This window comes from Scophthalmus maximus, chromosome 5 (genome assembly GCF_022379125.1).
Source record: "Scophthalmus maximus strain ysfricsl-2021 chromosome 5, ASM2237912v1, whole genome shotgun sequence".
Taxonomy (NCBI): domain Eukaryota; kingdom Metazoa; phylum Chordata; class Actinopteri; order Pleuronectiformes; family Scophthalmidae; genus Scophthalmus; species Scophthalmus maximus.
Window position 1 is genome coordinate 8,230,719 of NC_061519.1, and position 16,532 is coordinate 8,247,250.

Below are 16,532 nucleotides of genomic sequence, written 5' to 3' on the forward strand. Positions count from 1 at the left end.
AACAGCCGCCAACAGAGGGAAACACAATCTGCAAATACTGTATGCCTAAAGGGCTGGGGTAAATGACTGAACAAAATCCATTTTCTTTATTTTTTCCCTTTCTCCAATTAAATGTGCTCTTTCTAGTAAAGGCTATGGTAGTGACTACCCCCCCCCCCCCCCCCCCCCCCGCCACACACACACACAACCACAAAAAATGCTGACATATAAAATGAAGGGATATATATTTCTACATATATTGTCAGTAGTATCCACCTGTTACCCTTCATCCATCATGACATCACATTGCTCAGCTATAACAGTGCCCTCAAAGGCTGCCCTTCTCAATCAGAGAGAAAAAAATTCCAGAGAAGAATTTCACAGGGTTATCTTTGTCCTCAAGGCTAAAGGAAAGGGAATAATGCCACGAGGACAGCATGAGACAAAGGGTGTAGACCTAGCTGTGCAGAACAGTGGTGAGTGATAACAGCTGCTTATTGTGCCGCCCACCCCTCACCCCTTGACATGACTAGCCCTTGCTGGCCTTTATCTGTTCTCCGAATCCTAACATGAAAGTAAAGTCTTCTTATTGACCCATTAAACTTGCTTGTCAGCCTCTTGTTTGGGATTTAACATTGAAACACTGAATGCACTGATGCTGTCACTGGGGAAGGAAGCATCATCACTTTTTGACAACACATTTAAATGGAATATCTTCACGCCCTGATTTCACATTCACATTTCACATACAAAAAATTTCATTTTATTTAAAACCATATGGCAGGGCTAACCCCTAATATAATTCCAGAAAGTGACTGAACCAAGACTTATAATTTAATTAAGGATTTAATAGCCCCTTAAAAGTAAAAGAAAATAGTCTCTAATGTGTGAAATACCAAATATAAGTTAATTTTAAAAGATAGAAACCAAACTATGAAATGTCAAATACTGATTCTATGACATTGTACTGAACATATCTAAATAAATGAATGGAGCAGCTTATACAAGTATACATACAATGACCTGTTATCATTTATATGAAATAAATAGAAGTCATTTGATATCAAGCCTGTCCCTCATCCCCACCTCGTGCCCTCCCCTTTCTTTGTAACATGTATTGTCCTCGCCTTGTTAGTCACAAGGTTAATGCAACAAATAGCAGCAGTGCATCCTGCCCATTTAGGAGAACACTTTTCAATGTGATACCTTTCTCCAAAAATTCATCCCATATTTGGCGGATAAACAACCCTTATTAATAGAGGGAGGGCTGCAGACAGGCGACAGGGCTGATCACTTCTCTTGATTTAAAGGTTGACAGTCAAAGGTAAGCAGACATTTATACAGATGGGATGAAATTGTGACATTTAACTTATTGATCTGATTTTAAAATAGTCTAAAAATGTCTTTTGTCAGTTGCTTTTGGTGTATGGTTTTTATTGATATCATGTGGTAACAGATGGTGTTGTTATGGAAGCAGTAATGAAATAATGTTTTGCTTTGTTGTCTAGTTTAAATCGTAAGACCCTGACTGACACTTGTCGTTTATAGTCCAACCCGACCAAGGTAAATGACACTTTTTATTCAATTTGAATTTTTTTTTATGTTCATATACAGCTGTATTTAATTGAGCATTTCGCTGTTTCTCAGTTATATCCACAACCTCAATAGATTAGATGAATAATGTAGTGCACATAATATTTTTAAGATTTAGGATATCTTTATGCAGATAACCCAATCTGACTAATAGCTAATGCAATGCTTGAATTTATGAAATGTCCTGTTGTTCACATTCTACAGTAATTCCAGAGTCCACGATTCTGATTTATGTTAGTAATTTATATGTTGTATTTTTAGACGGTTAAAACATGGGTGACGCTGTCATGAGGGAGTTTGGGGTTGCGGCTACTTTTCTGAGAAAGTCAGATAAGGAGCGTCTGGAGGCCCAGACTCGTCAATTCGACATGAAGAAGGAGTGCTTTGTTCCTGACGCTGAGGTCGAGTACGTCAAGGCTTCTATCACCAGTCGAGCTGGCGACAAAGTCACAGCTGAAACTGAATTTGGAAAGGTAGATGAAATAGAGGTTAAGAAAAGGGCTGATGAACACATTTTAAGAGATAGGCAATTGGTTAAAGGCTTTGATCACTGTGACTGTACATGTATTATTTTCTTTTGCAGACTGTCACAGTGAAGGAGTGTGATGTGCACCCTCAGAACCCACCAAAGTTTGATAAAATTGAAGACATGGCGATGTTCACCTTCCTCCATGAGCCAGCTGTGCTGTTCAACCTCAAAGAGCGTTACGCAGCATGGATGATTTACGTAAGACTGTGACTTAATCTGTTACTCTTTTTAATAAAAAACTTTCTTTCATTATAAGACATCTGAGATTTCACCACTACCCTCAATCCAACACTCTTTTAATATGATAGACCTACTCTGGGCTGTTCTGTGTGACTATCAACCCTTACAAAGCGCTGCCAGTCTACAACCAAGAAGTGGTTGTTGCCTACAGAGGAAAGAAGAGGACTGAAGCTCCTCCTCATATCTTCTCCATCTCTGACAATGCCTATCAGTACATGCTGTCAGGTACATAATCTGCCCTATCCTTGACCTGTAAATATTCAGCTCTGACATCATGCAGTTTTTATATATTTTGATCATTTCTCTTGCTGGCAGACAGAGAAAACCAGTCAATCCTTATCACGTAAGTTACACTTCCAACAAAAATCTCCTCTGTAGTTTAGCATAATTTGTCTTGGACTAAAACCTTCTGACTCTCGTCTACTCAGTGGGGAATCCGGTGCTGGAAAGACTGTCAACACCAAACGTGTCATTCAGTACTTTGCCAGCATCGCAGCTGCCCCAGGTGGGAAGAAAGATGCAGCCAGTGAAAAGAAGGTATATATATATATATATATGAGTATTTCAGTATGACTGGTATGGCAAAATCACATGTCAGTTAAAAATAGTTTATTAAACCTGAGATAGATTTTGTAATTTTACATACTTGGCAATGAACCTGAAGTTGCATCTTTTAAAAAAATCAGGGTACCCTGGAGGACCAGATCATCCAAGCTAACCCAGCTCTGGAGGCCTTTGGAAATGCCAAGACCATAAGGAATGATAACTCTTCTAGATTTGTGAGTGTCTATGCGATTGTAAATATAATTCTGGAAAGTGACTGAATCAACTTCATTAAAATGAGAGGCGCTCTGTCTGTTAGGGTAAATTCATCCGCATTCATTTTGACAATCGAGGAAAGCTGGCCTCAGCTGATATTGAAACTTGTGAGTAAAATCATTTTTTTACCAAAGGTAGACTCACCTATCAACTGTTCAGTGTACCACAGTAACAATTGTTTTCTCCAAACAGACCTTCTGGAAAAGTCTCGTGTGACGTACCAGCTCAAAGCTGAGAGGGACTACCACATTTTCTACCAGATCTTGTCTCAGGCAAAGCCTGAACTTCTGGGTAAGTGCACATTCGGGTGATACATGGCTGTACTGTAACTGCATCATGCATTGTAACTTAAACATTTTCTATTTTGTCAACTATCTTCTTTTAGACATGATGCTCATCACCAACAACCCCTATGACTATGCCTTCATCTCTCAAGGAGAGACAACAGTGACCTCTATCAATGATTCTGAAGAGCTGATGGCCACGGATGTGAGATGGGTCTTTGAATCCTAGTCAAATCCTAATTCATAAATCAACATTTACAATGCCAGAGATGCAGTTGTAATGATGTTTTATCTTATTCAGGATGCATTTGATGTGCTGGGCTTCACCCAAGAAGAGAAGAATGGCATTTACAAGCTGACTGGGGCTATCATGCACTATGGCAACATGAAGTTTAAGCAGAAGCAGCGAGAGGAGCAGGCAGAGGCTGATGGCACTGAGGGTAAGAGACAGATGTCAAAAAACAAACGGCGCTCAAAGAATCAGGGATAAAAGAAGGACGATGGCAGACTGTGAGAGGCAGCGATGACCTTGACGATTCAATACTACAATCTCTCAACAGTTGCAGACAAAGTTTCATATCTGATGGGCCTGAACTCTGCCGACCTCATCAAAGGTCTCTGTCACCCGAGAGTCAAAGTAGGAAATGAGTGGGTCACCAAGGGACAAAATGTCGCACAGGTGAGAGAATAAGATTTTGTTGGTTCAATTCCTAAAATAAGTCCAAAAAGGTTTAAAACAGTGTTTATGTATTTCCTTGTTAGGTGTCTTATGCAGTTAGTGCACTGTCTAAGTCAGTGTATGAGAAGATGTTTCTGTGGATGGTGGTGAGGATCAACCATTCCCTGGACACCAAGCAGCCTCGTCAGTACTTTATTGGTGTGCTGGACATAGCTGGATTTGAGATCTTTGATGTGAGCATGAAAATAAAATATAATCTATATGAAGTACTGTAGTCTCTGATTTAAGGAGAAATGATCAAGCCTTATTCTGAGGACCGTTTCATTACAGTTCAACACCTTTGAGCAGATGTGCATCAACTTCACCAATGAAAAACTGCAACAGTTTTTCAACCACCACATGTTTGTGCTGGAGCAGGAAGAGTACAAAAAAGAGGGCATTGAATGGACTTTCATAGACTTTGGTATGGATCTGCAGGCCTGTATTGACCTCATTGAAAAGGTGAGATTCCAGAAAATATGAATAAATATGAAAGAAAAATGTTTCCTAAACCATTCATATTTTGTCTCCTCAGCCCATGGGTATCATGTCCATCCTTGAAGAGGAGTGCATGTTTCCTAAAGCCTCTGATGCCACCTTTAAAGCAAAGCTCTATGACAACCACTTGGGGAAATCTGCCAACTTCCAGAAGCCCAGAGTTATCAAAGGAAAACCAGAGGCCCATTTTGCCCTGATGCATTATGCTGGAACTGTTGATTATAATATCAACAACTGGCTGGTGAAGAACAAAGATCCTCTGAATGAGACTGTTGTAGGATTGTACCAGAAATCTACTCTCAAGCTGCTGGCTACCCTCTTTGCGAATTATGCTGGGTCAGACGCAGGTTTGTATCAAAAATAAAAATTAATTTAGAAATGATGTATAATGTGCAGTAGAATAAAAAACCTTAACATAAAATACATTTATTCATGCACTACCTTATGTCACTTCAGCTTTAAAAAACAATCTAGAACGTTTCTTTAACATTGTCTACTTATAAATGTTTTATTTAGCTCAGGAATCTGGTGGGAAGGGAAAAGGTGGTACCAAGAAGAAAGGTTCATCCTTCCAGACTGTATCAGCCTTACATAGGGTAAAAATCAGCTTCTTATTTGTTCTTATTTTATATGTGTGATACATTAGTTAATTGAAAGTTCTCCTGCACTAATAGGAGAACCTAAACAAGCTGATGACCAACTTGAGGTCTACTCACCCTCACTTTGTACGCTGCATCATCCCCAACGAGACCAAGACTCCCGGGGCCATGGAGAACCCCCTGGTGATGCACCAGCTGCGCTGTAACGGTGTGCTGGAAGGCATCCGGATCTGCCGAAAGGGTTTCCCCAACAGGATCCTCTACGGAGATTTCAAACAGAGGTGCCTGTCAAGCTTTAATGAAATGCAGGCATTACCTGCATTTCTTTTTAGTTTTGGTAATCAAAGGCACAACATGAAAGAGGCTAGACACATTATTAGTGTGAGTAACAAACATTCAACAGCTGTAGGGTGCAAGTGGTTTGCGCTGTTGTAAGCATTTGACTAAAATTGAGACGATCATCTTAAATTTGAGCGAATATATGTTGTTCGACAGTTACTTGTGTGCGCAGGCATTCAACTCATTGAGGCAAAGGAGTCTACGTTTTGTGTGCTAGATGAGACATGCCACCAAACTGACTGATCAAATTTGTTGTGGTTTGCGATTTCTGGTTGGGCGCTGATCAACTGTCTGATACATTGCTGCAAAATCCCCCATAGGTGTTCAACTGGTTTGAAATCTGGAGACATGCTAAATAAATCATTCAGTAAGCATTCATGCCCTGTATGCATGCATGTGGTTATTTATTTAGTTATAGTTATAAGAGTTATAAATTGATATTTCACATAACATGAATTAATATTGAAATTATCTTTTATCTGTATTACGAAGATACCGTATTTTGAACCCAATCGCAATCCCCGAGGGACAATTCATTGATAACAAGAAAGCTTCAGAGAAGCTTTTGGGCTCCTTGGATATAGACCACAGCCAGTACAAACTGGGGCACACCAAGGTAAGTATTGGTCAAATTAATTTCAAGATACAGACTATGAAGCATATGTATTTTTATTATTGCCCTAATGTAGTAAAGGACTATGTTTATGATTTTCAGTTACAATTCTCTAATGCCAGGCACATTTAGGACATCACTCAGTTCAAACACTTCTGCTTCCATTCAAAAAACTACTGTGAATGTGATAACATACAGAAATTTGTAATCAGCCAAGCATTAGGCATTATGCTTATTGTGCATGTTGCTACTGAAGATGTCTGTTTGCAAAAATCAGGTGTTCTTCAAAGCTGGACTGCTTGGTCTGCTTGAGGAAATGCGTGATGATCGTTTAGCTCTAATCATCACCAGGATCCAGGCAAGATCCCGAGGTGTTCTGGCAAGAATTGAATTCCAGAAGATTGTAGAACGCAGGTACATGCACTCTTAAGTTAACTAAAGTATAGTGAATATACCAATAAAGCCATAGGCATAATCAAAACAAAGGTGAAATAGACAGTTAATTCAAAGTGAGATTGAGATAGTCTTTTTCATATATTTTACGTTTAAGTTATTTTATCTTACTTTGGATCACCTCAAAAAATCATAAACCAGGCACAAATTAAATCTAGTGAGTGATTCAAAGCCAATCATTCTGATTCACTTGCATTGAATAATAAGTAAAGTACATGCAAAAAATTGACTCATCAATACTGAATTTGTTTCTTGGAATTACTTGTATTAGTCTGCAACATATTCATGGCTGTGTATGAAATTACTCCCTAATTATCATTTTGTGCACTACATTTATGTTGCTATCAAGAGTTTCACAATTGAACACCACTTTGTGCCAACAGTCGAAAAATGCAATGTGTTGCATTTTAATGATGCAAAAATAATTGTGTTCTACAACTATAAGTGTTGCAGCAAAATACTGATGATTAGAAAGTGAATGCATTTTGGACCCATGTCCACAGGGATGCACTGCTTGTGATCCAGTGGAACATCCGTGCCTTCATGGGGGTCAAGAATTGGCCCTGGATGAGGATGTTCTTCAAAATCAAGCCTTTGTTGAAGTCGGCAGAGAATGAGAAGGAGATGGCCAACATGAAGGAAGAGTTTACCAAACTGAAAGAGGCTTATGCAAAATCAGAAGCCCGCAGGAAGGAACTTGAGGAAAAAATGGTCACTCTTCTCCAAGAGAAGAATGACCTGCAGCTCCAAGTTCAGGCTGTATGTTCAAAATCTATCGGCATTACAAATTTTAAAATCAGACCAAGTCTGCCAAGGTGTAAAGCTGAACTCTTTTTCTAACGATAACAGGAGCAAGATACTCTGTGTGATGCTGAAGAAAGATGTGAAGGGCTGATCAAAAGCAAGATTCAGCTGGAGGCAAAGGCCAAAGAGCTGACAGAAAGACTGGAGGATGAGGAGGAGATGAATGCTGAACTGACTGCTAAGAAGAGGAAGCTGGAGGATGAGTGCTCCGAGTTAAAGAAAGACATTGATGACTTAGAGTTAACTCTGGCAAAAGTGGAAAAAGAGAAGCATGCCACTGAGAACAAGGTACCACAAACACTAATTACAGTAGATTTACTCTGAGTATAAGGTGTGTTGAAGTCCTTGATAAAAAATATCTTCTGGTCTTAGGTAAAGAACCTGGTCGAGGAGATGGCAGCTCTGGAGGAGATCATTGCCAAGTTGACCAAGGAAAAGAAAGCTTTACAGGAGGCTCATCAGCAAACACTGGATGACCTGCAGAGTGAAGAAGACAAAGTTAACACTCTCACCAAGGCCAAGGCCAAGCTGGAGCAGCAAGTGGATGATGTAGGAACATAGGAGATGACAGTATTACTGTCGGTTTTAAAATCAATAAATAATATCAAAAGGAAATTTTAAAAGCGTTAACCTTTATCACCCTCCACAGCTTGAAGGATCCCTTGAGCAAGAGAAAAAAATACGTATGGATCTTGAGAGAGCAAAGCGGAAGCTTGAAGGAGACCTTAAGTTAGCTCAAGAGTGTGTCATGGACCTGGAAAATGACAAACAGCAACTCATAGAGAGGCTGAAAAAGTAATATGAGACAAGTACTAATATAATTTAGACTATAAGTCAGCTGCAATGTTCATTAACTTTTTTTCACTTACAGAAAAGATTTTGAAATCAGCCAACTCAATGGCAAAATAGAAGATGAACAAATAATGAGTGCACAGCTCCAGAAAAAATTGAAGGAGCTGCAGGTACGGTTAAATAAGAGGACGTGTGTTGCTAACACATGAATGTGACATTCTCTGATTCCACAATGAATAGCCATTCAATGAAAAAATAACACTGACTTTGGTCTAGGCCCGCATTGAAGAGCTGGAGGAAGAGCTTGAGGCAGAGCGAGCTGCCCGAGCTCGGGTGGAGAAGCAGAGAGCAGACTTGGCCAGAGAGCTGGAGGAGATCAGCGAGAGGCTGGAGGAGGCCGGTGGAGCAACATCTGCCCAGATTGAGATGAACAAGAAGAGAGACGCTGAGTTCCAGAAACTCCGCAGAGACCTTGAAGAGGCCACTCTGCAGCATGAATCCACCGCCGCCACACTCAGGAAGAAACAGGCTGACAGTGTTGCTGACCTGGGAGAGCAGTTAGACAACCTGCAGAGAGTCAAGCAGAAGCTGGAGAAGGAGAAGAGTGAGCTCCGACTGGAACTGGATGATGTGGTCTCCAATATGGAACATATTGTGAAGGCTAAGGTAAGGTACTACTTTTTATGTTGATTTACTCATTTTTGCTTAAAGGTTTCGACGAAAGAAAGAAGTTTAAAATGCCAACACTTCTCAAGTATTTCATGTGCAATTTGTAATGTTGTGGTATGTTTTCAGAATAATTTGGAGAAAATGTGCAGGTCTCTGGAAGACAACATGAATGAGTATAAAACAAAGGCAGAAGAAGGACAGCGAACCATTAATGACTTCACCATGCAGAAAGCAAAGCTTCAAACTGAGAATGGTATATGCATTTGATTTGATTTGATTTGTGTTTTTTGGAGATATGAAGTACTCATTTTAAATCATTTTGAATCGAAATTAGGTGAACTTTCAAGGATGCTTGAGGAAAAGGATTCTCTGGTGTCTCAGCTCACCAGAGGAAAACAGTCCTACACTCAGCAAGTTGAAGATCTTAAAAGACAACTAGAGGAAGAAATCAAGGTAGCAAAACATTTCAGTGAGACCTCATTTAGTGCAGACTGGATGTTGGTACACAGGCACATTAATTTATGCTTTCATTTCAGGCCAAGAATGCATTAGCCCATGCAGTGCAGTCTTCTCGTCACGACTGTGACCTGCTCAGGGAGCAGTATGAGGAGGAGCAGGAGGCCAAGGCTGAACTGCAGCGCAGCATGTCCAAGGCCAACTCTGAGGTGGCTCAGTGGAGAGCTAAGTACGAAACTGATGCCATCCAGAGGACCGAGGAGCTGGAGGAGGCCAAGTGAGTAAAAGATATTTTCACTTAAACAATTCTCTCAAGTTTTAAAGCAATTAACCCTGAATGAATTATATTGTACTCCAGAAAAAAGCTGGCTCAGCGTCTGCAAGATGCTGAAGAGGCTGTTGAAGCAGTGAATTCCAAATGTTCCTCTCTGGAGAAGACCAAACACAGACTGCAGAACGAGATTGAAGATCTCATGGTGGATGTGGAGAGGTCTAATGCTGCTGCTGCTGCTCTGGACAAGAAGCAAAGAAACTTTGACAAGGTAGAATTTAATGAACACATGGCCATTTTGCTCTTTTCAATGAGGAATTTGAAAATAATAACACATATGTACACATATTTCAGGTCTTGGCAGAATGGAAACAGAAGTATGAGGAGTCTCAAACAGAGCTGGACAGTTCTCAGAAGGAAGCCAGGTCTCTGAGCACTGAGCTCTTCAAACTGAAGAACTCCTATGAAGAATCTCTTGAACATCTGGAGACAATGAAGCGAGAGAATAAGAATCTACAGGGTAAGAGTTAACAGCAGCTTACACATCTGTTTGTAGGATTTGTTCTATTGACTTAACAATTGAAAATGTTACATTTTGTTTCTCAGAGGAAATATCTGACCTCACTGAACAAATTGCTGAGGGTGGAAAGAGTATTCATGAGCTTGAGAAGATTCGAAAACAGTTGGAACAAGAGAAGTCAGATATACAAACAGCTCTGGAGGAGGCAGAGGTATGTTGTGGCTTTATGTTAACACCCTTGGGGACATTAATGTGTCAGCAACAAGTGAAACCCCTGAAATTAAATACAACATCCTGTTTGTCTGTCTAGGCCTCACTGGAGCATGAGGAGGGGAAGATTCTCAGAGCCCAGCTCGAGTTCAATCAGGTGAAAGCTGATATTGAGCGCAAGCTGACCGAAAAAGATGAAGAGATGGAGCAAGCAAAAAGAAACCATCAGCGAATTGTGGACACTCTTCAGAGCTCTCTCGATGCTGAGACTCGCAGCAGGAATGAGGCCCTGCGTCTGAAGAAGAAGATGGAGGGAGACCTCAATGAGATGGAAATCCAGCTCAGCCAGGCCAACAGGCAGGCAGCTGAGGCCCAGAAACAACTCAAGGCTGTTCACGCTCATCTCAAGGTTGAATGAATGTGAATTACTAAAGCTATGGTACCATTACTTTTACAAACATAAGTCAAAATAAAGTCCCCTGGGTTTTCATCTTAAAGGATACTCTGCTCCAACTTGATGACTCTCTGCGAGTCAATGATGATATGAAGGAAAACATTGCCATTGTTGAGAGACGCAACACCCTGCTTCAGGCTGAAGTGGAGGAGTTGAGAGCTGCTCTGGAGCAAACTGAGAGAGGTCGCAAACTTGCTGAGCAAGAGCTGATGGATGTTAGTGAGAGGGTGCAGCTACTGCACTCACAGGTAAAATTCACTCATCTAACACAGTTCTTTTTAATTACTGTCAGTATACTGAGGAATTCTGATATTAATATTGTGTTCTCAACCAGAACATCAGCCTGATAAACCAGAAGAAGAAGCTGGAGGCAGATACGTCCCAGCTTCAGACAGAAGTAGAAGATGCTGTGCAGGAGTGCAGAAATGCAGAGGAGAAGGCCAAGAAGGCCATTACTGATGCTGCCATGATGGCAGAGGAGCTGAAGAAAGAGCAGGACACCAGCTCTCACCTGGAGCGTATGAAGAAGAACATGGAGCAAACCATCAAAGACCTGCAGCACCGTCTGGATGAGGCTGAGCAGATCGCCATGAAGGGAGGCAAGAAGCAGATACAGAAGCTCGAGGCCAGGGTGGGTGTCCATTAGTTCCTTGGCACCTGGCATGATCTAAATATCTAAATACATATCTGCTCTATGTAATATACTGGGGCATTGACTGACTTTTTTGTGATTACATCCTACATCCTGCAGGTCAGGGAACTTGAAAATGAGGTGGAAAGTGAACAGAAAAAGGCCAGTGATGCTGTTAAGGGATTAAGGAAATATGAAAGACGTATAAAGGAGCTTAGTTATCAGGTAACAGTCAACTTATACCAAAGTCTGTTTATGCAATGAAAAGTATATTCATAGCCAAAACATATACACTTCATAATTATTTCTTGTACATTTAAAGACTGAAGAGGACCGTAAAAATCTAGCACGTCTTCAGGATTTGGTGGACAAGCTGCAGCTTAAGGTCAAATCCTACAAAAAGGCTACGGAGGATGCTGTAAGTACTTTGAGTTTTAAATGCCAGCATTACAACTGAACTGACAGCTGAAAATAGGCACAATCTGTTCAGACTAAAACATATATGTCGTTTCTGTTGTGTAGGAGGAACAGGCCAACAGCAATCTCACCAAGTTCCGTAAGCTTCAACATGAGCTTGATGAAGCGGAGGAGAGAGCAGACATTGCTGAGTCTCAAGTCAACAAGCTACGTGCTAAGAGCCGCGATGTGGGGTCAAAGGTTGGTACACACAAATTGGACAAAGATTTCGTGCAAGTGTTATGGTGCGTTCACACTGGACGTGAGGCAATTTCTTTTATGCATTGCGTAAATTTGCGCGATACGCGCGAGTTTGGACGCAAGCAAACATTTGTGCTTATTTGTGTCTCAGTTTGACCGTTCAATCCCTTCCACTTTCTCCGACAAACCTCATCTGAACAAACACACACAGACAAAGACACACACACACATGCAGGTAAACATGAACTGCAGAAGGAAAAAAAGTGCTAACTGGGGCTAACTAGCTAGCTAGTGTCCAACTTCTTCGTTCACTTTCTGCCAACACCCGGTCCTGATGCGACTATCGACCTGGCCTGGCCGTCTGACGACAGGTGACGGAGGGAGGATCTCAACGCTCGTTGGCTATCGCGTCTCGAAAATATATCGCCTGAGTTCAAATATTTCAACTCGAGCGATGGACACCCCTGCGAATTTCGCCTGGTTTCGCATCGCGTATATCGTATCATTCGCGCCGCCCGAGTCAGTGCCGCGAAATTCAAGTCTAGTCGCATCTTTGTATTGACTTTGTATGTAATCTACCCTAGCGTCGCGTCCGATGTGAACACACCATTAGGCTTGCAATTTACAACCCTTCAAGCAGCCATGTTGGCCATTTTATTTTTGTTTAACACTAAACAAATCAGGAAAAATTACATGACAAAGATATCACTGTAGACCTCTCCAAAGAGGAAATCATGCTATTCTGTTACTTCCCCATACAGAAAGTAATGCTTCCTAGCTTTAAGAAATAATCCTTTAGTATAATGTAAAACAATGTCTTACTGTTACAGCTGATTGTTTGTGTTTTCTGTCTTTTGTTTCAGAAAGGGCTTGACGGAGAGTGAACTCCCTCTTCAAAAATGACCATTTCTGAGGCACCTGCTATTTGTGTGATGGTGTCTCCTTAAGCATGTTTTGTTGTTGTTGGTCAGTAGCAGAAATGGTTGCAGATTCCTATTTTAATTGAATTAAGAAATAAAATACATGATTACACAAGTGTATTAATAATAAATAAATAAATAAAATGCACAATGAAACCAGGAAAAGTGTTGTCTTTCCAAACGCATGTTATTATGCTATTGAAGAAACTTTTTTTAAAATGATCCTTTAGGAGAATTTTGTTGGAGTTTAAAATTGACTAATCATTGTCTCATCACCAAAGTGAAGTCAGACCCAATCAGTGTGTGTGTGTGTGTGTGAATGTGTAACAAATATATAAACATCAGCTAAAAACGTCAATTATAAAATGAATTAGGTTGAAAGAATAAGTTGGGAAGCTGTCACTGATCTGATTCTCGTCATTCATTCTTATTTCAAATTAAGGCCACAAATTAAAAGAATGCTATTTAATTTGTGAGTGCGTGCGTGCGTGCGTGTGTGTGTGTGTGATTGATTTTTTTTGTCACAACTACTATTACTTATGAAACAACGCTACCTGACAATGCCCTTTTTTAAATATATTTTTTAAGCTTTCTACATAGTGCTGCATTGTGGCTTTAAGCCATTTCCCTCTAAGGGAGAACATACATGATTAAATTTCCATCTGTTATCAATTAGTCAGGTTTATTCATTAAGCGTTGCAACCTCATGTTGCAAAATTCAACATGATCAGCAGGGGGCACTCACACACCCTAGTAGTTAGGAACAACTATCCTTATATACTGACACCTATCATGCTACTTTTATAGTTTAATCTTTCCTTTGGAATTAAAGTGTTGCAGCTTGTTTTCCTCGCAACATGATTAAAGATAAACAGAAATATACAATTTTGTGGTGGTTGTTAGAACAAAGACATTTACAGAGACTTAAAAAGCCTCACAACTGATAGTGTGATAAGGAGAACAGACTGTTGCAGAATGTTGCTGCCTCAATTACTTACTGTAAAAATAAATAACTCAAAGTTAAAATAAATCAGAATTGGCAGACAAGAAATGTTTGGGGTTATTAGAGGAAGATTAGGGTAGTCAGAATGGGCAATATGATTGCATGCAGTAAATATGTTAACATATTGTTTGACATACATTTGTACAGACACACACCCACTAAAATTAGCTAAATACCTATGATTACACCTATAACATCATAAAACAAGAACCTCACCAATTACCAATTGTATTGCCCTGTTGTATTATTGTTATTTACGTTAGCTGAAACTGAAAGATAGCCATCTACACATTTAGAATTTACTTTCTTTAGACAGAGAATTGGGCATCACCTAGTACTGATCCAACCTGCTTCCATTTTACATGAATGTAACTCATAAGATTTCCTTCAACTTTGATATGATTGCAAAGAAACAGTGTTTGAAGATCAAAGAGAGTAAGTTGAAACCACAAACCTTCATATCAGACGTGGAGGTAGTAACAATCATGCTCTTTTCAAAACCCGATGAGGGAAGGCCATTTGAATTATGTCTGACAACAGATATTCTGGACTTGGTGTATTAAGGGGTAGAGTCCTCCAAGACAGACCTGTGAATTCAAGCAACATCATTTCATCAATGAAAGCAGGACACTGATAATATGTAAGAGTATATAATGAAGGAAAAAAAATGTCTGCACTTTTTTGAAATTAATTGTTTCCCAAAAGAAAATAATGAATTTAGAAGTGTTACACCTAAAAAAGTTAATAATAGCTTAAAATAGTCAACTGTACCTTCCTAATATTTTGCCACGTCCTGATCATTGCCTCATCAGAAGACAAGCGAAGGGTCCACAAAGAAGTCCATAGTCTAAATGAGTGGAGAGAAGACGAGGCAAGAGACCAATGAACTCCTGCAAGCTTCTGACAAATCTCAACACCCACTTAGAAGTGACCTTTCACAAGAACAAAGACCAAAAACTAACAATAGCTTTGCTAGCTCCAGTGTCAAACTTAAGTGAGACAAGGTGCCTCACACCTTCCCTTGTGCATTCATGTGACTGTAAAAGTCAAAGACACAAGGACGGTAGACAGCTGGGAATGAGGCCTTTCATGGACGACCAAGTGCCCTGCTAGCGCCTGGAATAGACTTAGGGATATGTAAAGGAAAGGAGAATTCTACTATGGAGGCAAGCACATTTTATCCTGGTGGAATACAATGTGATAGAAAGTAGGCGAACTTGACTTGTAGGATTTAATTTGTACCATACTGTTTCCCTAAATTCTTTGTCAGGCCGAGAAAATCATTTCACGTTTCAGAAAGCTAATGGCTACCGTTTTGCCTTAGGAGCTAATTAAATGTCAAACATATTAAGACACTTGAGTTATGTGCAAACAATTTGTTTCTCAACAGACTCATTTGGTTTATTCTGGTATATAAATGATACAGTATCCAACATTACACCGTACATACAGTTCATCAGCAGTTTCTCATGGTCTTATCACCTGTTGCTGCTGGTCAATGAAGAACTTAAACCTGCCCTGACCATTCACGTCACAAGCTGTCCCCAGGCTCTTCTTTGAACCAGCAAGCCCCAAAGGCACCCAGCAGGAATTTCACAAGTTATCTTTGTCCTCAAGGATAAAGGGAAGAAAACAATGCAATGTCAACAGGAGAAGGCCAAGGGCACATGCAGCAGCCATGTTGTGGGTATAAGCCAAGAGTACAAGTCACAACAATATGAATTTGTTTTTGCGCACAAACATAATAAATGTTGTATACTTGGGTTTTTACATTTCTTAAAAAAAACCATAAAGAGTTCATCTGTATTTTTTGAGCACTCAAGAAAAGGTGATGATACAATTAGAAATAAATTTTGTATGATCTGATTTTAAGGGATTTGCTCCTCAAAAACAAGGAATTGTTTGGTTAAAACCAGTAAAAGACAACAACAACAACAACAACCCATACTCTTATAGTACTTCATGAGAATGATTATACAACTAAACTATTTTAATTCTTTGCAGGCACAGTCACCATTTTCACTTTTTATGATAACTGATCCTGCATATACTAAGAAAATAGAAGAAAGCATCATCTGCATAACGTGAACTAATGTCATCCTTGACTTGATCGTTGTTTAAAGGTGGTTTTAGAATTTGAAGTTCAGGACCCAGATTTCATAAAATTCCGCAGGTAGTACAGAAAAGAGTGATTAATCAAAATGCAAGCTGACAGTCTGTAAGTGGAAACAAACTCAGGAACATGGACAGAAAACACAAACAAATATATCCCGGATAAAAACAGGACAGGACTGAACGGAACTGAGTCAAACTGAATAGATAAACTGACAAGGAAGATTTGGAAGCGCAGAGACTAAATATATGGTACTGACAACTTGGCACAGGTAAACCACCTAAGGGTGTGGCAGACTATAGGTAAATGTGGGACTTGATCTGACTGCAGCTGAACTAATATGTCATTGTGAACTGTCGCAGTATGAA

At 39.9% G+C, this 16,532-nt stretch overlaps 1 protein-coding gene and 1 long non-coding RNA gene across 3 annotated transcripts in view; one reads left to right on the plus strand and one right to left on the minus strand.

The window, feature by feature from the left end:
- The window catches only part of LOC118311290, a 38,470-nt gene that overhangs the window by 4,035 nt on the left and 17,903 nt on the right, over positions 1-16,532 (minus strand). For both annotated transcript variants that reach the window (XR_004793952.2, XR_004793953.1), the window contains exons 4-7: positions 15,534-15,662; positions 14,823-14,898; positions 14,506-14,638; positions 5,377-5,519 (exon numbers count right to left, since the gene is read on the minus strand). This is a non-coding gene — a long non-coding RNA (uncharacterized LOC118311290). The remainder of the gene's footprint in view (positions 1-5,376; positions 5,520-14,505; positions 14,639-14,822; positions 14,899-15,533; positions 15,663-16,532) is intronic.
- Positions 1,211-13,204, plus strand: LOC118311285 (myosin-7). Its single transcript, XM_035635015.2, has 39 exons — positions 1,211-1,303; positions 1,488-1,542; positions 1,834-2,045; positions 2,156-2,299; positions 2,410-2,566; positions 2,657-2,684; positions 2,770-2,878; positions 3,028-3,120; positions 3,204-3,267; positions 3,353-3,451; positions 3,546-3,649; positions 3,746-3,884; positions 4,005-4,123; positions 4,207-4,356; positions 4,454-4,624; positions 4,698-5,007; positions 5,177-5,256; positions 5,335-5,540; positions 6,091-6,214; positions 6,489-6,625; positions 7,168-7,423; positions 7,514-7,756; positions 7,841-8,017; positions 8,118-8,263; positions 8,340-8,430; positions 8,537-8,926; positions 9,056-9,182; positions 9,264-9,382; positions 9,466-9,662; positions 9,744-9,927; positions 10,011-10,176; positions 10,263-10,387; positions 10,487-10,795; positions 10,885-11,088; positions 11,175-11,471; positions 11,592-11,696; positions 11,794-11,889; positions 11,994-12,128; positions 12,992-13,204. Exons 3-39 carry the CDS (start codon positions 1,845-1,847, stop codon positions 13,010-13,012), a joined length of 5,823 nt encoding a protein of 1,940 aa, XP_035490908.2. The 5' UTR covers positions 1,211-1,303; positions 1,488-1,542; positions 1,834-1,844; the 3' UTR covers positions 13,013-13,204.

Excerpts from the sequence above, each read along its gene's own strand:
- LOC118311285 (XM_035635015.2), top strand. The coding sequence starts at position 1,845 with ATGGGTGACGCTGTCATGAGGGAGTTTGGGGTTGCGGCTACTTTTCTG. Across the intron at positions 4,124-4,206 it reads AGGGACAAAATGTCGCACAG|GTGTCTTATGCAGTTAGTGC; the intron begins GTGAGAGAATAA and ends TTTCCTTGTTAG. Across the intron at positions 11,089-11,174 it reads TGCAGCTACTGCACTCACAG|AACATCAGCCTGATAAACCA; the intron begins GTAAAATTCACT and ends GTTCTCAACCAG.